Source organism: Oncorhynchus mykiss, chromosome 13 (assembly GCF_057628025.1).
Source record: "Oncorhynchus mykiss isolate SJ-2025 chromosome 13, ASM5762802v1, whole genome shotgun sequence".
Taxonomy (NCBI): Eukaryota; Metazoa; Chordata; class Actinopteri; order Salmoniformes; family Salmonidae; genus Oncorhynchus; species Oncorhynchus mykiss.
In genome coordinates, this window is record NC_143034.1 from 4,880,774 (window position 1) to 4,903,358 (window position 22,585).

The 22,585-nt window shown below is 42.0% G+C and overlaps 1 protein-coding gene and 1 non-coding gene across 3 annotated transcripts; both read right to left on the reverse strand.

Annotated features, from left to right (window-relative positions):
• Positions 1-4,244: 4,244 nt before the first annotated feature.
• Positions 4,245-4,326, reverse strand: trnal-aag (transfer RNA leucine (anticodon AAG)). The gene has a single exon. It is a non-coding gene; the product is annotated as a tRNA-Leu (tRNA).
• A 6,950-nt stretch (positions 4,327-11,276) lies between these two features.
• On the reverse strand, positions 11,277-21,546 carry LOC110517971 (uncharacterized). Of its 2 annotated transcripts, XM_036947932.2 has the most exons (3): positions 19,661-21,546; positions 19,390-19,474; positions 11,277-12,556 (listed from the first exon to the last, which is right to left on the reverse strand). In XM_036947932.2, the coding sequence occupies exons 1-3, from the start codon at positions 19,931-19,933 to the stop codon at positions 11,502-11,504; spliced, it is 1,413 nt and encodes a 470-aa protein (XP_036803827.2). In that variant the 5' UTR covers positions 19,934-21,546; the 3' UTR covers positions 11,277-11,501. The 2 variants fall into 2 exon arrangements, with proteins under 2 accessions (XP_036803827.2, XP_036803826.2); XM_036947931.2 differs by having other exon boundaries at positions 19,390-21,546.
• Positions 21,547-22,585: the final 1,039 nt, after the last annotated feature.

The following is a 22,585-nucleotide window of genomic DNA, read 5'->3' on the forward strand; positions in this document are numbered from 1 at the left end:
GTTTCAAGTGTATTAGTCTATTAAAATACGTCTCTTCGCCAAAATTCGTCATCTCTCCCGTGTCTTATTCGACTAGTAGTTGTTCTGAAATGTTTATTGCTTGCCTACATTTTACTCCCTCTTCTGTTTAATATAACACACATACATTAATTATTCATTTCGGTTGCCTATCCTGACATTAAGTTTGCTCTATAGAAAGTATTTGACTCTGATGTATGCCACAGAAAGTATTTGACTCTAGTGACAAAATTAAGGAAATTAGAAGGGGGGTGGGTTTCGGCAAGGCGATTTTCTTGCCTACCGAAATTCCTGTATTTTAGTGGCCATCTAGTCAGAATTTGTATCAAAGATAACCTTGAAAGATCCATATAAATGTTTTTTTTTATATACAATTATATTAAATTGAACATACCAGTGTTTTGGAGGGGAGTGACTGCTATTTCTGCTATTTCTCTCATGATGTTAACATCTTTGTCCATATTTGACAAGATAATCGACACCTTCAGAACACATTCAGCAAACTGGGGGAAAATTTGATGGGCATTTCAGTTTTCCCAACAAAATGATGTTACAATTTAAGATTATAATTAGCAAGTATACAATGACACAGCTATAATATAATTTGACAGTTCTGTTTTAGCCTTTAGTCAGTACACTTTCACTAGGTTATAATTGTACATTATTTATACTCTCATACTTACTTTCAAGGCAAAGACCCCAGAAGAAGTAACATCTTGTTGGCGTGGGTGAGGAAGGGCACCACACGCCCATCTGAAGATACTACACCCCTTCTCTCTCAGGAAGGATCTGAACGTATATGTTAATAAAAAAAACAGCATTTTGAAACACTTTATTGATTACAATATAGAGATTAATAACTGAGGGGAATCTGAGAATGCAGGGACTCCAACAGGGTGTGAGTTGAAGTAGTCAAATCTGGAGCTGACAAGGGCTGGGATGTAAATGATGTGTAATTACCTGGGGTTATCTAACATCTGAGAACGGGCAGGCAATCCTTAGGGCTAGAATGTAAATGACATGATCATCTGGGATGATGTAACAATGAGAACGGGCAGGCAATCCTTAGGGCTGGAATGTAAATGACATGTGATCATCTGGGATGATGTAACAATGAGAACAGGCAGGCAATCCTTAGGGCTAGAATGTAAATGACATGTGATCATCTGGGATGATGTAACAATGAGAACAGGCAGGCAATCCTTAGGGATGGAATGTAGATGACATGTGATCATCTGGGATGATGTAACAATGAGAACGGGCAGGCATTCCCTCGGATGAAGAGCATCTCTGTATTGCTGATTATGTGCTGTCATCCAGGTGGAAATGTCACCTGTACATCTGATGTAGGAAAAGAGATAAGTTGAGTATCCTGTGAATATGTTGATGTATATGTATTTGTGTATATTCACAGGATACTCAAGGATACTGAACTTATGTGATTTGTGGGGTGGAGGTGCTGAGGGTGTCCTGTGGAGGGCTGATGGGGATGGTGGAGGTGCTGAAGGTGTCCTATGGAGGGCTGATGGGGGGGGGGGGGGGGTGGAGGTGCTGAAGGTGTCCTATGGAGGGTTGATGGGGATGGTGGAGGTGCAGGGGGTGTCCTATGGAGGGCTGATGGGGGGGGGGGGTGGAGGTGCTGGGGGTGTCCTATGGAGGGCGAAGGGACCTATTGGGGAGGGGATTCTTCATGGAGTCACATTCAGTCATAGTTTTGTTTATTATATTATTATACAGTTGCCCAGAGTACAAATGTTTAATTTATTATTGTTATTATTATTGTTATTATTGCTACTGTACCTACATTCTTAAAAATTCAATCAGAAAAAGTGTTTTAAAAAATGTAGGTAAAGCCATAAGAGGGCAAAACACGATGGGATTGAGGGATGGGTAGAGGGAACAGTAGAGGGCTCGATGGGATGGGGGATTGAGGGATGGGTAGTGGGAACAGTAGAGAGCTCTGAAAACTATTATTGCTGAAATAACCACTTCCTTTTGTGACTGGAGTCTAATACTTCCTGTGGCACATATCAGAGGGCATGATAGGTAATCAAAGATGGCAAAGATATTTATTTATAGACTAATACGCTTGAAACAAATAGCCAAACCGAAAACTGCAGACATTATTAGTGAAATCAAAATGACATCAAAAAAATGAAATGAAACGCAGCCTAACGCGATGAGAAATCTCAACGAGCAAGTAAATCGATGAAGAATTGAGTGCTTGCGCGTTTACGCGAAGGGAGATTCTGGCAGGGGGGAGCTATTCCGCACTGCACCTGTTAAGTGAAACTTTGGAAATTTGCCAACATACAAATACTATTCCAGTCGTTAGTAGCCTTCTGATTTTAGTAGCTCATTTTCAAAAGTTAAGGCAGTTTCTTTGGACCCCGCAAGGTTGGAGTTTGGGCCCCGCTCTAAAATAAAATCCAATATTTCAGCCAGACAGCCATCTCACAAACCGATCGCTGTCCATCGTGTTGAAATAGTGACGTGTCTAATTGGCTGCATGCCTAATTAATCGATGATAGGGTTTCTGGGTATGTATAGCTTTTATTTAGCTAATGAATAACGGTTTATTGGTAGGCTTCTATTTGGTCGTCATTTTCTCATGTTAGGCCTAACATTTCACGAAGCTACACATGCATGTCGCAATGCTGCAATTGTTAGACTGCTGCCTGGTGGCAATAATGCCAATTGATTACATGTTTTAATTAAATAATATACAACTGTCCTGTAGAGGCTACCTGAACCTGCATGACACGGGCCCTCCTCGTGCTCTCTCTTATGGAACGCCGTTTGTGTGTTTGAAGACCCAAAGACCCAAACGGCGTTCCATACTCTCCCAGCTGTGCGTAAAACCAGTCTATTAATGTCACATAATACTGTCAGTATGCCCTCCAAACATTAGCTTACTAGGGATTGTTTCATTATTTTGTTATAATTTCATTATCATTATTTATCTCTAGCTACAGTGCCCTCAGAATGTATTCATACCCCTTGACTTATTCCACATTTTGTTGTGATACAGCCTGAATTCAAAATGGATTATATATATATATATATATAATATATATATTTCTTCATCTACCAATAGGTGCCCTTATTTGCGAGGCATTGGAAAACTTCCCTGGTCTTTGTGGTTGAATCTGTGTTTGAAATTCACTTCTCGACTGAGGGACCATACAGATAATTGTACAGTATATCTGGGGTACGGAGATGAGGTCGTCATTTAAAAAATCATGTTAAACACTATCATTGCACACAGAGTGAGTCCATGCAACTAATTCTGTGACTTGTTAAAAAGCACATGTTTACTCCTGAACTTATTTAGGCTTGCCATAACAAATGAGTTGAATACTTATAAACTCAAGACATTTCAGCTTTTCATTTTTTATTAATTTGTTAAAAAAAACGTTGAAAACATGATTCCACTTTGACATTTTGTGGTATTGTGTGTATGCAGTGGTGTAATGTATTTGAGTAAAAATTAAGTAGTTGTTTGGGGGTATCTGTACTTTACCATTTATTTTTTTGTCAACTTTTAATTTCACTTCACTTACATTCCTAAAGGCAATAATGTACTTTTTACTCCATACATTTTCCCTGACACCCAAAAGTACTCGCTACATTATGACAGGAAAATGGTCCAATTCACACACTTATCAAGAGAACATCCCTGGTGATCCGTACTGCCTCTGTTCAGGCGGACTCACTTAACACAAATGCTTCATCTGTAAATTATGTGTGTGACCCTGGCAATCCGTCAATAAAAAATATAAAAAATTGTGCGGTCTGGTTTGCTTATTAATATATTGATACTTAAGTACATTTGAGCAATTCCATTTATTTTTGATACTTAAGTACATTTGAAACCAAATACTTTTAGACTTTTATTCAAGTAGTAATTTACTTGGTGTCTTTCACTTTTACTTGAGTCATTTTCTATTAAGGTATCTTTACTTTTACTCAAGTATGAAAATGTAGTACTTTTTCCACTACTGTTTTGTACACCAGTGACAAAAAAATCTACATGTAATCAATTTGAAATTCAGTTATTTTTTTTCCTTTATATAACTAGTCAAATTCTTATTTACAACAAACCTTTGACAAACCCGGACGACGCTGGATCAATTGTGCGACACTCTATGGGACCCAATCACAGCCTGGAATCGAACCAGTGAAATGCAGTGTAGACCGCTGCGACGCTCGGGAGCCAAAATATCTGGCAGCGGCGGGATTCGAACCCGCGCCTCCGAAGAGACTGGAGCCTTAATCCAGCGCCTTAGACCGCTCGGCCACGCTACCGATACATGTTATTGGGTTGACAATAATCTATATCCGTGAAAACCGGATGTTTCTGATTTTCTTTTTACCAACTTCGTAGAGGGTGATAGTGTTTTTATAAGAAGTGTGGTAAAAAAAAACGTACTGAAATGATGTTATGATATTGTTTGACAGAACCCTCTTTGCGTTACCCAATGCAGCCAGCAGATGGCGACGTGAGGAGGTCTGCTGTACGGAGAAAGAAGCTCTGGGGCTGAACATTGACTTAAAAGAGGAGGTTATCACAGTGAAAGGAGAGGAAGAAGCTTTCAGAATGAAAAAGGAGGAAGAGGAGGCTATCACATTGAAAGAATAGGAGGATGTTACAGTGAAAGAGGAAGAGGAACAGGCTGTCACAGTGGAAGAGGAGGTAGAAGCTTTCAGAATGAAAAAGGAGGAAGAGGAGGCTGTTTCAGTGAAAGACGAACCTTTTGGGGAGGAAGAGGAGCCTGTCTCAATAAAAGAGAAGGTTGAAGCTTTTCTGGGAGTGAAAGAGGAGGAGACAGAAGATCTTATTAACAGCAGTGAGTATTGTCTAAAAAAACTCAGCAGTTGTTGAACTAATGTGGGGTTTTAAAGGGGCATTCTACTGAAGTTCTACACTCGAATATGTTGTTCAGTACTGTAGGAATTGTTAAAGGGGCAATCTGCCATTGGTACATATCTTTTTTTACTTTTAAATTATTGATACATCTAAATTAATTTAGTTTAGTCAGCGGGTAAACATCTTTCCACACTGGGTGCTGTCTCCCAAGCTTACTTTCTCAGAGGAAGAGAACATTTTGCATTTTTCTGGATAGGCCAGAAAATGTGACACGTTACTCCCTATGTAAATGTGGGGTGTGAAACCTGCCAGTTCAGGTCAGCTCCGTTGAGAGAGTGGAAACAGAGAGCTGACTGACAGATGGGGCATTAACCAACAATGCAATTCAAGAAATGGAGTTAAGAAAATATTTACAAAATAAACGTAAAAAATAAAACAAAAAGTTACACAAAATTACAACAAGGCTATATACAGGGGGTACCGGTACCGAGTCAATGTGCATTTACAAAATAAACGTAAAAAATAAAACAAAAAGTTACACAAAATTACAACAAGGCTATATACAGGGTAGGTGTATTTAGGTGTGTAGGTGTATTTTAGTCAATGCCACTCCGACATTGCTCATCCCAATATTTATATATTTCTTAATTCCATCCTTTTACTTTTAGATTTGTGTGTATTGTTGTGAATTGTTAGACACTACTGCACTGTTGGAGCTAGGAACAAGCATTTTCTCAACACCGGCAATAACATCTAAATACGTGTTCGTGACCAATACAATTTCAAGGAGTGCAAAGTCGAATTTAGTTTGTGCACATGCGCACTTCACAGAGGAGGCGTTGCCTAAAGGAAAATGTGCAAATGCCTCAAATGGGATCTCGCTAACTCTGATTTTGCAACCTCCTTGTTTGTTCCGCCCAATATGCTTAATTTGCTCTCACCGTAAACGACACAGATTAACTATTTTGGGTTGGTTCTATATACAGTATCTTTGGTTATACCATAGATACAGTACTAGCCAGATAGGAGCTAACGTTGGCTAGCAAGCTAACCAACCAACTAGCTAGCTATATTTAGCCAAGGAAGTTTAAATATATATATATATATATATGATGTCATCTGTGTAAACAAACAAATAAAATTAAGCACAAATAAGGTAACGAACGTCATTACCTGTTATATCCAGTTAGCTAGCCAACTAGCTAGCTAGCCAGTAACAACTCAATGTTGACAATAATTTACATCTGACATTCTTCCACAAAGCACAGCTAACCTCACTAAGTAAAGTTCATAGTCAACACCAAACTTTGGGAAACTGACACACTGTTCATTTATAATACCTGCAACGGGAAATGTATTTAAAAAAATACCCTTAGATATGAATTTAGAATCATTTAGATTAGATCTACAAGGCCATTTTTATTGATCTGTCAGTATTTTCATTTAGAGTTTCCTTTCATGGGTCCTACCAATTATTATTGGATTATTCACCATGGCAACCACTTGTTAATATAAAAAAAACTAAATGTATTTCTCAGTTTGGCTTTTGTGGAGATCAGACTGTTTTTATTTGCAGGGATATCTGTCATCACTCTTTGACCAGAGTACAGTCTGGTATCCCAGACCTACCAGTCTTAGTCTTTGCTCATCGAAAGTAAGCTACTCCATACAGTCAAACTGGCTCCCCTTTACGAAAAAGCACTATAGCATTCCTATAAGATTCCTATTAGAAACTGTGTTTTTTAAGATTATTATTATTATTTTTTAATTTCACCTTTATTTAACCAGGTAGGCCAGTTGAGAACAAGTTCTCATTTACAACTGCGACCTGGCCAAGATAAAGCAAAGCAGTGCGACACAAACAACAACACAGAATTACACATGGAATAAACAAGTGTACAGTCAATAACACAATATAAGAAAAAAAATTAAGTCTATATACAGTGTGTGCAAATGGCATGAGGAGGTAAGGCAATAAATAGGCCATAGTAGCGAAGTAATTACAATTTAGCAGATTAACACTGGAGTGATAGATGAGCAGATGGTGATGTGCAAGTAGAAATATTGGTGTGCAAAAGAGCAGAAAAGTAAATAAAAACAATATGGGGATGAGGTAGGCAGATTGGGTGGGCTATTTACAGATGGACTGTGTTAGCTGCTCAGATAGCTGATGTTTAAAGTTAGTGAGGGAAATATAAGTCTCCAGCTTCAGCGATGATTGCAATTCGTTCCAGTCACTGGCAGCAGAGAACTGAAAGGAAAGCATAGATTATAGATGACCTGGAGCCAGTGGGTCTGGCGACAAATATGTAGCGAGGGCCAGCCGACGAGGCAATACAAGTCGCAGTGGTGGGTGGTATGAGGGGCTTTGGTGACAAAACGGATGGCACTGTGATAGACTGCGTCCAGTTTGCTGAGTAGAGTATTGGAAGCTATTTTGTTAATGACATCGCCAAAGTTGAGGATCGGTAGGATAGTCAGTTTAACGAAGGTATGTTTGGCGGCGTGAGTGAAGGGGGCTTTGTTTGCGAAATACGAAGCCGATTCTAGATTTAATTTTGGATTGGAGATGTTTAATATGAGTCTGGAAGGAGAGTTTACAGTCTAGCCAGACACCTAGGTGTTTGTAGTTGTCCCCATATTCTAAGTCAGAACCGTCCAGGGTGGTGATGCTAATCGGGCGGGTGGGTGCGGGCAGCAAACGGTTGAAGAGCATTTAGTTTTACTAGCATTTAAGAGCAGTTGGAGGCCACGGAAGGAGTGTTGTATGGCATTGAAGCTCGTTTGGAGGTTTGTTAACACAGTGTCCAAAGAAGTAGCTGCAGGGGGTGCCGAGCTGTTGGCCGGGGTTGGGGTAGCCAGGAGGAAAGCATGACCAGCCGTAGAGAAATGCTTCTTGAAATTCTCGATTATTGTGGATTTATCGGTGGTGACAGTGTTTCCTAGCCTCAGTGCAGTGGGCAGCTGGGAGGAGGTGCTCTTATTCTCCATGGACTTTACAGTGTCCCAAAACTTTTTGGAGTTAGAGCTGCAGGATGCAAATTTCCTTTATGAAAAAGCTAGCTTTTGTTTTCCTGACTGACTGTGTGTATTGGTTCCTGACTTCCCTGAAAAGTTGCATATCGCTGGGACTATTCAATGCTAGTGCAGTCCGCCACAGGGTGTTTTTGTGCTGGTCGAGGGCAGTCAGGTCTGGAGTGAACCAAGGGCTATATCTGTTCTTAGTTGTTTTTTTATTGAAAGGGGCATGCTTATTTAAGATGGTGAGGAAATTACTTTTAAAGAACGACCAGGCACCCTTGACTGACGGGATTTGGTCAATATCCTTCCAGGATACCCGGGCCAGGTCGATTAGAAAGGCCTGCTTGCAGAAATGTTTTAGGGAGCGTTTGACAGTGATGAGGGGTGGTTGTTTGACTGCGGAACCATAGAGGATGCAGGCAATGAGGCAGTGATCGCTGAGATCCTGATTGAAAACAGCAGAGGTGTATTTAGAGGGCAAGTTGGTCAGGATAATATCTATCAGGTTGCCCATGTTTACAGATTAAGGGTTGTACCTGGTGGGTTCCTTGATAATTTGTGTGAGATTGAGGGCATCTAGCTTAGATTGTAGGACTGCCGGGGTGTTAATTAAGCATATCCCAGTTCAGGTCACCTAACAGATCGAACGAACTCTGAAGATAGATGGGGGGCAATCAATTCACATATGGTGTCCAGGGCACAGTTGGGAGCTGAGGGGGGTCTATAACAGGCGGCAACAGTGAGAGACTTATTTCTGAAGAGATTCATTTTTAAAATTAGAAGCTCGAACTGTTTGGGCACAGACCTGGAAAGTATGACAGAATTCTGCAGACTAACTCCTCCCCCTTTGGTAGTTCGATCTTGATGGAAAATATTGTAGCTGGGTATGGAAATCTCAGAATTTTTGGTGGCCTTCCTAAGCCAGGATTCAGACACGGCAAGGACATCAGGGTTGGCAGAGTGTGCTAAAGCAGTGAGTAAAACAAACTTAGGGAGGAGGCTTCTGATGTTAACATGCAAGAAACCAAGGCATTTTCGGTTACAGAAGTCAACAAATGAGAGTGCCTGGGGACACGCAAGGCCTGGGTTAGCCTCCACATCACCCGAGGAACAGAGGAGGAGTAGGATGAGGGTACGGCTAAAGGCTATAAGAACTGGTCGTCTAGTGCGTTGGGGACAGAGAATAAAAGGAGCAGATTTCTGGGCGTGGTAGAATAGATTCAGGACATAATGTACAGATGTACATATGTACAGTATGGTGGGGTGCGGGTACAGTGGAGGTAAACCCAGACACCAAGTTTACTGTACGGGCTAGTTATGCTGGGTGAGGTCACCGCATGTGTGGGAGGTGGGACAAAGGAGGTATCTGAGGCATGTTGAGTGGAACTAGGGGCTCCGCAGTAAACTAAAAACAATGATAACTATCCTAAACAACAGTGTACAAGGCATATTGAAATTTGAGAGAGACATAAAGCGAGGCATGAAGCAATCACAGGTGTTGATTGGGAGAGCTAGCTGAGACAACAACGGGTAACACGGAACCCAAACCGGCTGTGCGCGTGCACCATCGTACATACATTTTGTCCCCCCTACACCAAACGCGATCACGACACACATGACATTAATTTGGGAACACAAGTTTGCACTTGCTAGCTAATTTGTCCTGGGATATAAACATTGAGTTGTTATTTTACCTGAAATGCACAAGGTCATCTACTCCGGCAATTAATCCACACATAAAACGGCCATCCGAATCGTTTCTAGTCACCTCTCCTCCTCCTTCCAGGCTTTTTCATCTTTGAACTTATATGGTGATCCATCTACACTTTCATATTACCACGACGACCGGCAAAACAGTTCATCTTTCAATCACCCACGTGGGTATAACCAATGATGAGATGGAACGTGGGTACCTGCTTCTATAAACCAATGAGGAGATGGGAGAGGCAGGACTTGCAGCGCGATCTGCGTCAGAAATAGAAAGGAGTTCTATTTCAGAAATAGAAAGGAGTTCTAATTCAGCCCTTGGCGTCGTGAGCGTGTGCGGGTGCAATAATTGAATAACATGGATTTCTAAATTTGTTTTGCGACGCTCGTGCACGCGACGTGTCCGATCTGGTCAGCATGTAAGACAACAACAGCTAATCAGCTAAGACAACAACAGGTAAAATGGCAATGAATGGCCAGAGAGGGTCAGTTAACTACACACAGGGCCTGAGTTCGAGGCTGGGGACGACAGATAAACAAAAAATAAACAAAATGGAGTATCGTGATTAATGAACAGTCATCAGCTATGTGGCCAAGTGATCATAGGGTCCAGTGAACAGCAATAGATGGAACAGGGAAGCCGCGGGGTAGTCGTTACTACGCTAGCATGCGGGAGACATGGCGTTTAAAGTTAGCAGGCCGGGGTAGGTAGAAGCGTTTGCTCCAACATCCGGCAAAGGCCGGTTGAGTGCACAGCGGATGGAGTTACGTCGGCAGACCAGTCGATGGATGGTACGGCGGGGCGCCGTGTCGACAAAGAGTCTGGGCCAGATGGCGAAAGAAGTTTGCTAGTCGGGAGATGGGCCTGGCTTGCGGCTAACTGGTGCTAGTTTCGGGGCAGGGGCGTTAGCCACTATAGCCAATCGGTAGCAGCTAGCTAGCAGCGATGATCCGATGCAAAGGTCCAGAACTTACGGTCCGGTGGAGTAGTGGATTGTAGCTGTGTTGGGGTAGAGTCATCGGCTGAGTAGCCGAGTGATCACAGAGTAGGCCGGGAGGTGGGCCTGGCTCAGGGCTAGCTTCGGGGCTGGGTCACTCTGTGGCAGCTAGCTAGCTGTGATGATCAGGAGTAATGGTCCAGGGTTTACGGCAGGAATACGGTGTTGTAGTGGAGTAAACAGTCCAATACTGGCAGGCTGGCAAGTATTATCCAGGCAAAAAAAAAAACTGGTGTCTGTGCAGAAGGTAAAGGTCGCTAACAATGACTAAATAGCTAGTAGCTAATTAACTGGTTAGCTTCTGATGGCTAGGTTCTGATGGGGGTTCTAGCTATAAGGTCTAAAAAATAGCGGATCCGTATGACATTGGGTGAGGCGGGTTGCCGGAAGGTATATTTAATTTAAAAATTTAAAAAATATTGAAAATACATGTGTATATATATATATATATATATATACAAAAAAGACAGAATACAAAAGTAAACGAGGGGACGACAAACCACGTCTGCACCACTACTACACCATCTTGGAATTACAATAATTGTTATTAATTGAAATAAAATGCACATTAGAACATTTTAAAACAAAAGTAGCCATTTTGTTGTATGATTTCATTCATACAATTTGATTTCATGCGGCATAAACACAAATTCTCAGTAAAAAAAGAGACAGAAAATAGCTTCTTTATTCTCTCATGTGCAACGAACCTTGAAAACCACGATGACCCTACCTCTTCAAAGAGTATCTTCAATAAATCTGACCTGAACTTGTCTTTTCCTACTAGCACTGACTTCACTGAGAACTATTTAATGAAGGGAAAATGTACTTACTATGTCTGTGATGTGTGGCTGTCTCACCTAGCTACCTTAAGGTGAATTCAACAATTGTTATTCTCCCTGGATAAGACTGTGTGAAATGTAATGGGATTTCAGTTCCCTTAATCGGGAAAAGGTCTTTCCACAATGAGAGCAGTGGTAGGGCTTCTCTCCTGTGTGTATCCTCTCGTGCTCTTTTAGGTTCCATAACCGGGCAAAACTCTTCCCACACTGGGAACATTGGAAGGGCTTTTCTCCTGTATGTGTTTTCTCATGCTCTTTGAGATGGCATGACCGAATAAAGCTCTTTCCACACTGAGAGCAGTGGTAAGGCTTATCTCCAGAGTGAATTATCTTATGTAAATTCAGGTTCCCTAACTGGGTAAAACGCTTTCCACATTGGGAGCATTGGAAAGGCCTTTCTCCTCTGTGTGTAGAGTGAATTCTCTCGTGTATTTTCACGCCCCATAACTCAGTAAAACTCTTTCCACACTGAGAGCAATGGAAGGTCTTCCTTCCTTCTTTGTGTATTCCTTGGTGCCTAATTAGGGTCCTTAACCGGGTAAAACTCTTTCCACACTGGGAACATTGGAAAGGCTTTTCTCCTGTGTGCGTCCTCTCATGTGATTTCAGGTGTGCCAACAGGGTAAAACTATTTCCACACTGGGAGCATTGAAAAGGCTTTTCTCCTGTGTGTGTCCTCTCATGCCTTTTGAGGGCCTGTGATCGTGAAAAACTCATTACACAATAGGAGCATTGGTAAGGCTTCTCTCCAGAGTGAATTCTTTCATGCATTTTCAGGCTGTCTAACCGGCTAAAACTCTTTCCACACTGGGAACATTGGAAAGGCTTTTCTCCTGTGTGTGTCCTCTCGTGCTCTTTTAGGTTGTGTAACTTGGTAAATTTCCTTCCACAGTGGGAGCAGCAGTGTCGTCCTACTGGTTTGGCAGTCTCTAGGTCTGGTTCCCCTGAATGATTCTTCCCTAAGTCTGGTTCCCCTGAAGGACTCTTCCCCAAGTCTGGTTCCCCTGAAGGTCTCCTCCCTGGGTCTGGTTCCCCTGAAGGCCTCTTCCCTGGGTCTGTTTCCTCTGAAGGACTCTTGTCAGAGGGAGAGTCTGGTCTCTCTCCTGTCAAAGACAGAGTATTTCGTTAAACAGAGACCTGAATGAAACCGCCACATGATAAAAAGTTTTCAGAACATTTCCATAATAAAAAATAAAATAACATTTATGAGCAGGTTGAAAGAGACAGTTGTATGGATGCATATACATCCTTCTTTGTGTACACTTGACAGTTGAAAACGCTTCATGTTGATAGTCATGTTGATAGTCATGTTGCTAGTCGTGTGCTAGTCATGTTGCTAGTCATGTTTGTCATGATGCTAGTCATGTTGCTAGTCATGTCGATAGTCATGTCGATAGTCATGTCGATAGTCATGTTGATAGTCATGTTGCTAGTCGTGTGCTAGTCATGTTGCTAGTCGTGTGCTAGTCATGTTGCTAGTCATGTTTGTCATGATGCTAGTCATGTTGCTAGTCATGTCGATAGTCATGTCGATAGTCATGTCGATAGTCATGTTGCTAGTCATGATGCTAGTCATGATGCTAGTCATGTTGCTAGTCGTGTGCTAGTCATGTTGCTAGTCATGTTTGTCATGATGCTAGTCATGCTGATAGTCATGATGCTAGTCATGTCGATAGTCATGTTGATAGTCATGTTGCTAGTCATGTTGCTAGTCGTGTGCTAGTCATGTTGCTAGTCATGTTTGTCATGATGCTAGTCAAGTTGATAGTCATGATGCTAGTCATGTCGATAGTCATGTCGATAGTCATGTCGATAGTCATGATGCTAGTCATGTTGCTAGTCATGTTGCTAGTCATGTTGTTTGTCATGTTGCTAATCATGTTGCTAATCATGTTGATAGTCATGATTCTAGTCATGTTGATAGTCATGATGCTAGTCATGTCGATAGTCATGTCGATAGTCATGTTGCTAGTCATGTTGCTAGTCATGTTGCTAGTCATGTTTGTCATGTTGATAGTCATGTTGATAGTCATGTTGATAGTCATGTTGATAGTCATGTTGATAGTCATGTTGATAGTCATGTTGCTAGTCATGTTGCTAGTCATGTCGATAGTCATGATGCTAGTCATGTCGATAGTCGTGTTGCTAGTCGTGTTGCTAGTCGTGTCGATAGTCGTGTTGCTAGTCGTGTTGCTAGTCATGTTGATACAGCGAAGACAAGTGGAGTTACCAGGGTTTAAAACATGTGTTTTTTCACAGGTCAGTACAGGTGCATCAAAGCTGGGACCGAGAGACTGAAAAACAGCTTCCATCTCAAGGCCATCAGACTGTTAAACAGCCATCACTAATACAGAGAGGCTGCTGCCTACATACAGACTTGAAATCATTGACCAATTTAATAAATTAATCACTAGTCACTTTAATAATGCCACTTTATTTTTTTTGACATATCTTTCATTACTCATCTCATATGTATATACTGCATTTTATACCATCTATTGCATCTTGCCTATGCTGCTCTGTCATCGCTCATCCGTATATTTATATGTATTTATTCTTATTCCATGTCTTTACTTATATTTGTGCGTATTAGGTAGTTATTGTGGAATTCTTAGATTACATGTTAGATATTTCCGCACTGTCGGAACTAGAAGCACCAGCATTTCGCTACAATCAAAATAACATCTGCTAACCCTGTGTCTGTGACCAATAACATCTGCTAACCCTGTGTATGTGACCAATAACATTTGATTTGATTCGGTATCATTAATCACACAGATTAATGGTTGGTATCGGCAGACGCAGAAGAAACGGACGAATCCAATGGGGGACAAAAGGAGTCTGTAGCTCAAACACAGAATGTTTCAAACGGTTTGGAACAGGCCAGGGACGATAGTATCGTGGCAAAACACCAAACGGTTTGGAACAGGCCAGGGACGATAGTATCGTGGCAAAACACCAAACGGTTTGGAATAGGCCAGGGACGATAGTATCGTGGCAAAACACCAAACGGTTTGGAACAGGCCAGGGACGACAGTATCGTGGCAAAACACCCAACAGGTTGGAACAGGCCAGGGACGACAGTATCGTGGCAAAACACCCAACGGGTTGGAACAGGCCAGGGACGATAGTATCGTGGCAAAACACCCAACGGGTTGGAACAGGCCAGGGACGATAGTATCGTGGCAAAACACCCAACGGGTTGGAACAGGCCAGGGACGATAGTATCGTGGCAAAACACCCAACGGGTTGGAACAGGCCAGGGACGATAGTATCGTGGCAAAACACCCAACAGGTTGGAACAGGCCAGGGACGATAGTATCGTGGCAAAACACCCAACAGGTTGGAACAGGCCAGGGACGATAGTATCGTGGCAAAACACCCAACAGGTTGGAACAGGCCAGGGACGATAGTATCGTGGCAAAACACCCAACAGGTTGGAACAGGCCAGGGACGATAGTATCGTGGTAAAACACCAAACGGATGTAACTTTTTTTTTTTTAGGAAAACAGCCCAAATGATGGCTATAGCACACAATATTTTACAAAGAGCAGGTTTTTAAAGGACCGAAGAGTAACTAAGTTAATTAGAGTTACCTCTACTGCAGAGGATAAGTTCATTAGAGTTTACCTCTACTGCAGAGGATAAGTTCATTAGAGTTTACCTCTACTGCAGAGGATAAGTTCATTAGAGTTACCTCTACTGCAGAGGATAAGTTCATTAGAGTTACCTCTATTGCAGAGGATAAGTTCATTAGAGTTACCTCTACTGCAGAGGATAAGTTCATTAGAGTTTACCTCTACTGCAGAGGATAAGTTCATTAGAGTTACCTCTACTGCAGAGGATAAGTTCATTAGAGTTACCTCTACTGCAGAGGATAAGTTCATTAGAGTTACCTCTACTGCAGAGGATAAGTTCATTAGAGTTACCTCTACTGCAGAGGATAAGTTCATTAGAGTTACCTCTACTGCAGAGGATAAGTTCATTAGAGTTACCTCTACTGCAGAGGATAAGTTCATTAGAGTTACCTCTACTGCAGAGGATAAGTTCATTAGAGTTACCTCTATTGCAGAGGATAAGTTAAGAGTTACCTCTACTGCAGAGGATAAGTTCATTAGAGTTACCTCTACTGCAGAGGATAAGTTGATTAGAGTTACCTCTACTGCAGAGGATAAGTTCATTAGAGTTACCTCTACTGCAGAGGATAAGTTAAGAGTTACCTCTACTGCAGAGGATAAGTTGATTAGAGTTACCTCTACTGCAGAGGATAAGTTCATTAGAGTTACCTCTACTGCAGAGGATAAGTTGATTAGAGTTACCTCTACTGCAGAGGATAAGTTGATTAGAGTTACCTCTACTGCAGAGGATAATTTGATTAGAGTTACCTCTACTGCAGAGGATAAGTTCATTAGAGTTACCTCTACTGCAGAGGATAAGTTCATTAGAGTTACCTCTACTGCAGAGGATAAGGTCATTAGAGTTACCTCTACTGCAGAGGATAAGTTCATTAGAGTTACCTCTACTGCAGAGGATAAGTTCATTAGAGTTACCTCTACTGCAGAGGATAAGTTCATTAGAGTTACCTCTACTGCAGAGGATAAGTTAAGAGTTACCTCTACTGCAGAGGATAAGTTCATTAGAGTTACCTCTACTGCAGAGGATAAGTTCATTAGAGTTACCTCTACTGCAGAGGATAAGGTCATTAGAGTTACCTCTACTGCAGAGGATAAGTTGATTAGAGTTACCTCTATTGCAGAGGATAAGTTGATTAGAGTTACCTCTACTGCAGAGGATAAGTTCATTAGAGTTACCTCTACTGCAGAGGATAAGTTCATTAGAGTTACCTCTACTGCAGAGGATAAGTTAAGAGTTACCTCTACTGCAGAGGATAAGTTCATTAGAGTTACCTCTACTGCAGAGGATAAGTTCATTAGAGTTACCTCTACTGCAGAGGATAAGTTCATTAGAGTTACCTCTATTGCAGAGGATAAGTTGATTAGAGTTACCTCTACTGCAGAGGATAAGTTCATTAGTTACCTCTACTGCAGAGGATAAGTTCATTAGAGTTACCTCTACTGCAGAGGATAAGTTAATTAGAGTTACCTCTACTGCAGAGAATAAGTTCATTAGAGTTACCTCTACTGCAGAGGATAAGTTCATTAGTTACCTCTACTGCAGAGGATAAGTTCATTAGTTACCTCTACTGCAGAGGATAAGTTCATTAGAGTTACCTCTACTGCAGAGGATAAGTTCATTAGAGTTACCTCTACTGCAGAGGATAAGTTCATTAGAGTTACCTCTACTGCAGAGGATAAGTTAAGAGTTACCTCTACTGCAGAGGATAAGTTCATTAGTTACCTCTACTGCAGAGGATACGTTCATTAGAGTTACCTCTACTGCAGAGGATAAGTTAAGAGTTACCTCTACTGCAGAGGATAAGTTCATTAGTTACCTCTACTGCAGAGGATAAGTTCATTAGAGTTACCTCTACTGCAGAGGATAAGTTGATTAGAGTTACCTCTACTGCAGAGGATAAGTTCATTAGAGTTACCTCTACTGCAGAGGATAAGTTCATTAGAGTTACCAGCCTCCGATTGAAGTCCAAATACATGTTTCACAGAGTTCAAGTAACAGACACATCTCAACATCAACTGTTCAGAGGAGACATGCATGGATCACTGCAAATAAACCACTACTAAAGGACACCAATAATAAGAAGAGACTTGCTTGGGCCAAGAAACACGAGCAATGGACATTTGACCGGTGGAAATCTGTCCTTTGGTCTGATCAGTCCAAATGTATTTTTTTTTTTATTCCAACCACTGTGAGACGCAGAGTAGGTGAAAGGATGATCTCTGCATGTGTAGTTCTCACCGTAAAGCATGGAGGTGGTGTGTGGGTTCTTCGCTGGTGACACTGTGATTTATTTACAATTCAAGGCACACTTAACCAGCATGGCTACCACAGTATTCTGCAGTGACACGCCCATCCCATTTGGTTTGTGCCTAGCGGAACTAGATGACCCGACCTTTACCCAATTGAAATGGTATGGACCGCAGAGTAAAGGAAAAGCAGCCAAGAAGTGCTCAGCACGTGGGAACTCCTTCAAGAAAAGCATTCCCGGTGACTACCTCATGAAGCTGGTTGAGAGAATGCAAAACTGTCATCAGGGCAAAGGCTGGCTACTTTGAAGAATCTCAAAAGATATTTTCATTTGATTAACAGTTTTTAGGTTACTACATGATTCCACGTGTTATTTCATAGTTTTGATGTCTTTGCTATTATTCTACAATGTAGAATAACTAACAGAACTCTGTTCTACCGTGGTGGAAATATACCAGTCTATCTTCCTGTCAACAAACAGAGCTCTGCTGGTTGTCCTGGTAACAGATACCAGTCTATCTTCCTGTCAACAAACATAACTCTGCTGGTTGTCCTGGTAACAGATACCAGTGGGAAGATCTACTTTATTTGTTCAAAATAAACTACAGCATTTACTTTGGTGAGTCAAATCTGATCCTTTCTTCTCTTCTACTAACTTTTATAAGTTATATTCTCCAAGAATCTATGTCTAGGTATGTGCACATCCTCATCCTAGACTTGTTCTCTGCTTTTAACTGCATTCAGCCTCACCTTGTCTGTGACTAACACCCCCCAGCAGTACCTTGTGGGTGCTGGACTTCCTGTATGTCAAGTTCAACAACACAACGTCCCTTCCTCTGTGTCGGGGGGCTTCAGGGCCTCGATGATACATGGGACAAAGGCCAAGCACATCAGAGGACCCCACACAGAACCTTTTCCTAGATTTTGAGCTGCTGACCTACTGAAGGAGATATAAGGTCCCACTGTTCAGCAAGAATAGGAGCAGTGCAAGTTTCAATCTGGCAGCCATTTGGCTGCTGAACAGTAGGACAGATGAGGGCCCATCAGGCTGCTGAACAGTAGGACAGATGAGGGCCCATCAGGCTGCTGAACAGTGGGACAGATGAGGGCCGATCAGGCTGCTGAACAGTAGGACAGATGAGGGCCCATCAGGCTGCTGAACAGTGGGACAGATGAGGGCCCATCAGGCTGCTGAACAGTGGGACAGATGAGTGCCCATCAGGCTGCTGAACAGTAAGACAGATGAGGGCTCATCAGGCTGCTGAACAGTGGGACAGATGAGGGCCCATCAGGCTGCTGAACAGTGGGACAGATGTGGGCCCATCAGGCTGCTGAACAGTAAGACAGAGAGAGGCCCATCAGGCTGCTGAACAGTGGGACAGATGAGGGCCCATCAGGCTGCTGAACAGTAGGACAGAGAGAGGCCCATCAGGCTGCTGAACAGTGGGACCGATGAGGGCCCATCAGGCTGCTGAACAGTGGGACAGAGAGAGGCCCATCAGGCTGCTGGACAGTAGGACAGAGAGAGGCCCATCAGGCTGCTGAACAGTGGGACAGAGAGAGGCCCATCAGGCTGCTGAACAGTAGGACAGAGAGAGGCCCATCAGGCTGCTGAACAGTAGGACAGAGAGAGGCCCATCAGGCTGCTGAACAGTGGGACAGGTAAAGGCCCATCAGGCTGCTGAACATTAGGACAGGTAAAGGCCCATCAGGCTGCTGAACAGTAGGACAGAAGAAGGCCCAATGCAGGGCCAAAGAAACGTGTGACTTGTGTACTAACTTTCCAGTTTTCCATACTGAATGTTTTCTAGTGTATTGTGTTTGTGTACCTAAATGAATTTCCATGTAAAATGGACAATAAAGAATATTATATCATATCATTAATTTAAAGTAAAAAAAATGCATGTACCAATCACAGATAATCCTTTAATATTTCCTACAGTACTGAACAACATATTAATGTGTAGTACTTCATTAGAATGCCCCTTTAAAAACCACACATTGGTTCAACAACTGCCTGAGTTTGCGCCCCCGTTTCAAAGACCATACTCACTGGTGTTAATCAGGTCTTCAGTCTCCTCCCCAATTTCTTCCCTTTCTTTCACTCCCAAAATGTCCTCCTTTTTTATTGAGGGAGCCTCCTCTTCCATTTTGAAAGCTTCTATCTCCTCCTCTTCCACTGTGACAGCCTCTACCCCCTCTTCCACTCCAAACTGTTCTTTCTCCTCTTCCACTGTAGCAGCCTCCTCCTCTTTCAATATGATATCCTCCTCTTCCATTTTGAAAGCTTCTATCTCCTCCTCTTCCACTGTGACATCCTCTACCCCCTCTTCCACTCCAAACGGTTCTTTCTCTTCTTTCACTGTAACTTCCTCCTCTTTAATTCTGAAAGCTTCTACCTTCTCCTCTTCCACTGTTACATACTCTATTCCCTCTTCCACTCCAAACGGTCCTTTCTCTTCTTTCACTGTAACATCCTCCTTTTTAATTCTGAAATCTTCTTTCTCTCCTTTCACTGTGATATCCTCCTCTTCTTCCACGATAATGTTCAGCCCCAGAGCTTCTTTAGCAGAGGGGGAGTAGTTTAGCGAGCTCATGGTCAGGGATGCTAGCTAGCATTAGTGACTAGCCTAGTCTAGTCTTAGCTCAGTATCACTCTTAACAATGTAGTACATTTAACAAGCATATTACGTTTAAATTGTGTTAAAAACCAGATTAATTTACAAATTATCAAAGGAGTTTCAATGCATCAGTTTATTGTTGGCTAGTAAGCTACCGAGGTGGCTGACTTAGTAGCCATTTTGTTTTTAGGTAGAGTCCCGTCCACTGGATGATGTACAACAACAAAAAATCAACTGAAAGACTCACATCGCCATCTGCTGACTGGAGTTGGTAAAGCAGTTATTCACGACATTTATTCTGGCAAATAATAATAATAATATCAAAATGAGAAAATACATTTTCTCTAACCCCTTACAGCCAATACTTTCCTCATCACAAGATAAGATAATTACTTTTTTTCATCCCAATGGGGAAATGTTGTTTTCTGCTCTGTGTGTGTTCAAACATATCATCAAACATACAAAGGACATCAAGAAAAGGACATCAAGACAACTGCAGACAATAAATATGAGAATAAAAGATGAGCTTCTACTTCAGTCAAATTTATTGTAAAAAGCCTTTACATTTCTTACAAAATAATAAGGAGTTTTATTGTTAGATTAAACAAAGATGTAGGCCTACTCAATAACATTAATAACTATTTTAGTGGTGACTCAAATCTGTAGCCTATAGTACGGTGAGTAGTCTAGATAGCTCCTTTAGAAACATATGTAGCCTGTTGTACGGTGAGTAGTCTAGATAGCTCATTTAGAAACATCTGTAGTACAGTGAGTAGTCTAGATAGCTCATTTAGAAACACCTGTAGCCTGTAGTACGGTGAGTAGTCTAGATAGCTCATTTAGAAACATCTGTAGTACAGTGAGTAGTCTAGATAGCTCATTTAGAAACACCTGTAGCCTGTAGTACGGTGAGTAGTCTAGATAGCTCATTTAGAAACACCTGTAGCCTGTAGTACAGTGAGTAGTCTAGATAGCTAATTTAGAAACATCTGTAGCCTATAGTACAGTGAGTAGTCTTAGTCTAGATAGCTCGTTTAGAAACATCTGTAGCCTATAGTACAGTGAGTAGCCTAGATAGCTCATTTAGAAACATCTGTAGCCTATAGTACGGTGAGTAGTCTAGATAGCTCATTTAGAAACATCTGTAGCCTATAGTACGGTGAGTAGTCTAGATAGCTCATTTAGAAACATCTGTAGCCTATAGTACAGTGAGTAGTCTAGATAGCTCATTTAGAAAAATGTAATATTATTATTCTTCCCTTTTTAACATGACAAGTAATAATAGAAACCGACATCTCTGTCTAATTCCATCTCCATCTGTTTCTTTCTCGTAAACCTTTTCCCCATCCTGGAATCTGAGACTTTATGGGAATCTGTGGTAGAGAAGAAGAATGTATGACAATTTTGGCATAGACACTATACATGACCCCCTAGTTATCATCATCGTGATTTCTATAGTTTAGGCATATAGCTAGTTACCTAGCTAGTGTTTGTGTTATCCAGCTAGCAATAACAGTGTTTGGTAACATTAATACGTTTGCTAGCGTTTAGTTACATTGAAAAGGGGTAAACGTTACTCATAGTGTGTTGACTCAAGTAGCTAGCTAGCTAACGCTGACATGCTGGGTGTGTCTCACCTGGAGAACAAGGTTCAGGGAGGATAATACCATCGAGCCCAGCTAATGTTAGCCAGCTAGCTAGTAGCTACCATAGCATATTGCGAGCTTTAGCCAGCCAGTCAATGTTAAAATACAAAGTAAAATGTTCGAGTACTCAAATAACTTTGTGGTAAAAAGCAAAAAAAGCAAAAACAGATTTTTCAATTCTTTTTGCAAATGTATTAAAAAAAACAACACTATTTACATAAGTATTCAGACCCATTGTTATGAGACTCGAAATTGAGCTCAGGTGCATCCTGTTTCCATTGATCGTCCTTGAAACGTTTCTACAACTTGGAGTCCACCTGTGGTAAATTAAATTGATTGGACATGATTTGGGAAGGCACACATCAGTCTTTATAAGGTCCCACAGTTGACAGTGCATGTCAGAGCAAAAACCAAGCCATGAGGTCGAAGGAATTGTCAATAGAGCTCCGAGACTGGTTCCCCGACGCAATCCTATGGCACCATCCCTACAGTGAAGCATGGTGGTGGCACCATCCCTACGGTGAAGCATGGTGGTGGCACCATCACTACGGTGAAGCATGGTGGTGGCACCATCCCTACGGTGAAGCATGGTGGTGGCACAATCACTACGGTGAAGCATGGTGGTGGCACCATCCCTACGGTGAAGCATGGTGGTGGCACCATCCCTACGGTGAAGCATGGTGGTGGCACCATCCCTACGGTTAAGCATGGTGGTGGCAGCATCATGCAATGCAGATGTTGTTCAGAGGCAGGAACTGAGAGACTAGTCAGGATCGAGGGAATGATGAACGGCGCAAAGTACAGAGACATCCTTGACGAAAACCTGCTCCATAGTGGTCAGGACCTCAGACGGAGGTGAACTCGATCGAACATCTCTGCAGAGACCTGAAAATAGCTGTGCAGCGAAGCTGCCCATACAACATACCTGACACAGAGCTTGAGAGGATCTGCAGAAGAATGGGAGAAACTCCCCAAATACAGG

Bases quoted from the DNA above. Each gene is read 5' to 3' on its own strand.
- LOC110517971 (XM_036947931.2), bottom strand. From the start codon at position 19,933: ATGAGCTCGCTAAACTACTCCCCCTCTGCTAAAGAAGCTCTGGGGCTG. The intron at 12,557-19,389 runs GTGAGTATGGTC...TGTCTTTGACAG, and splicing joins TGAAGACCTGATTAACACCA to GAGAGAGACCAGACTCTCCC.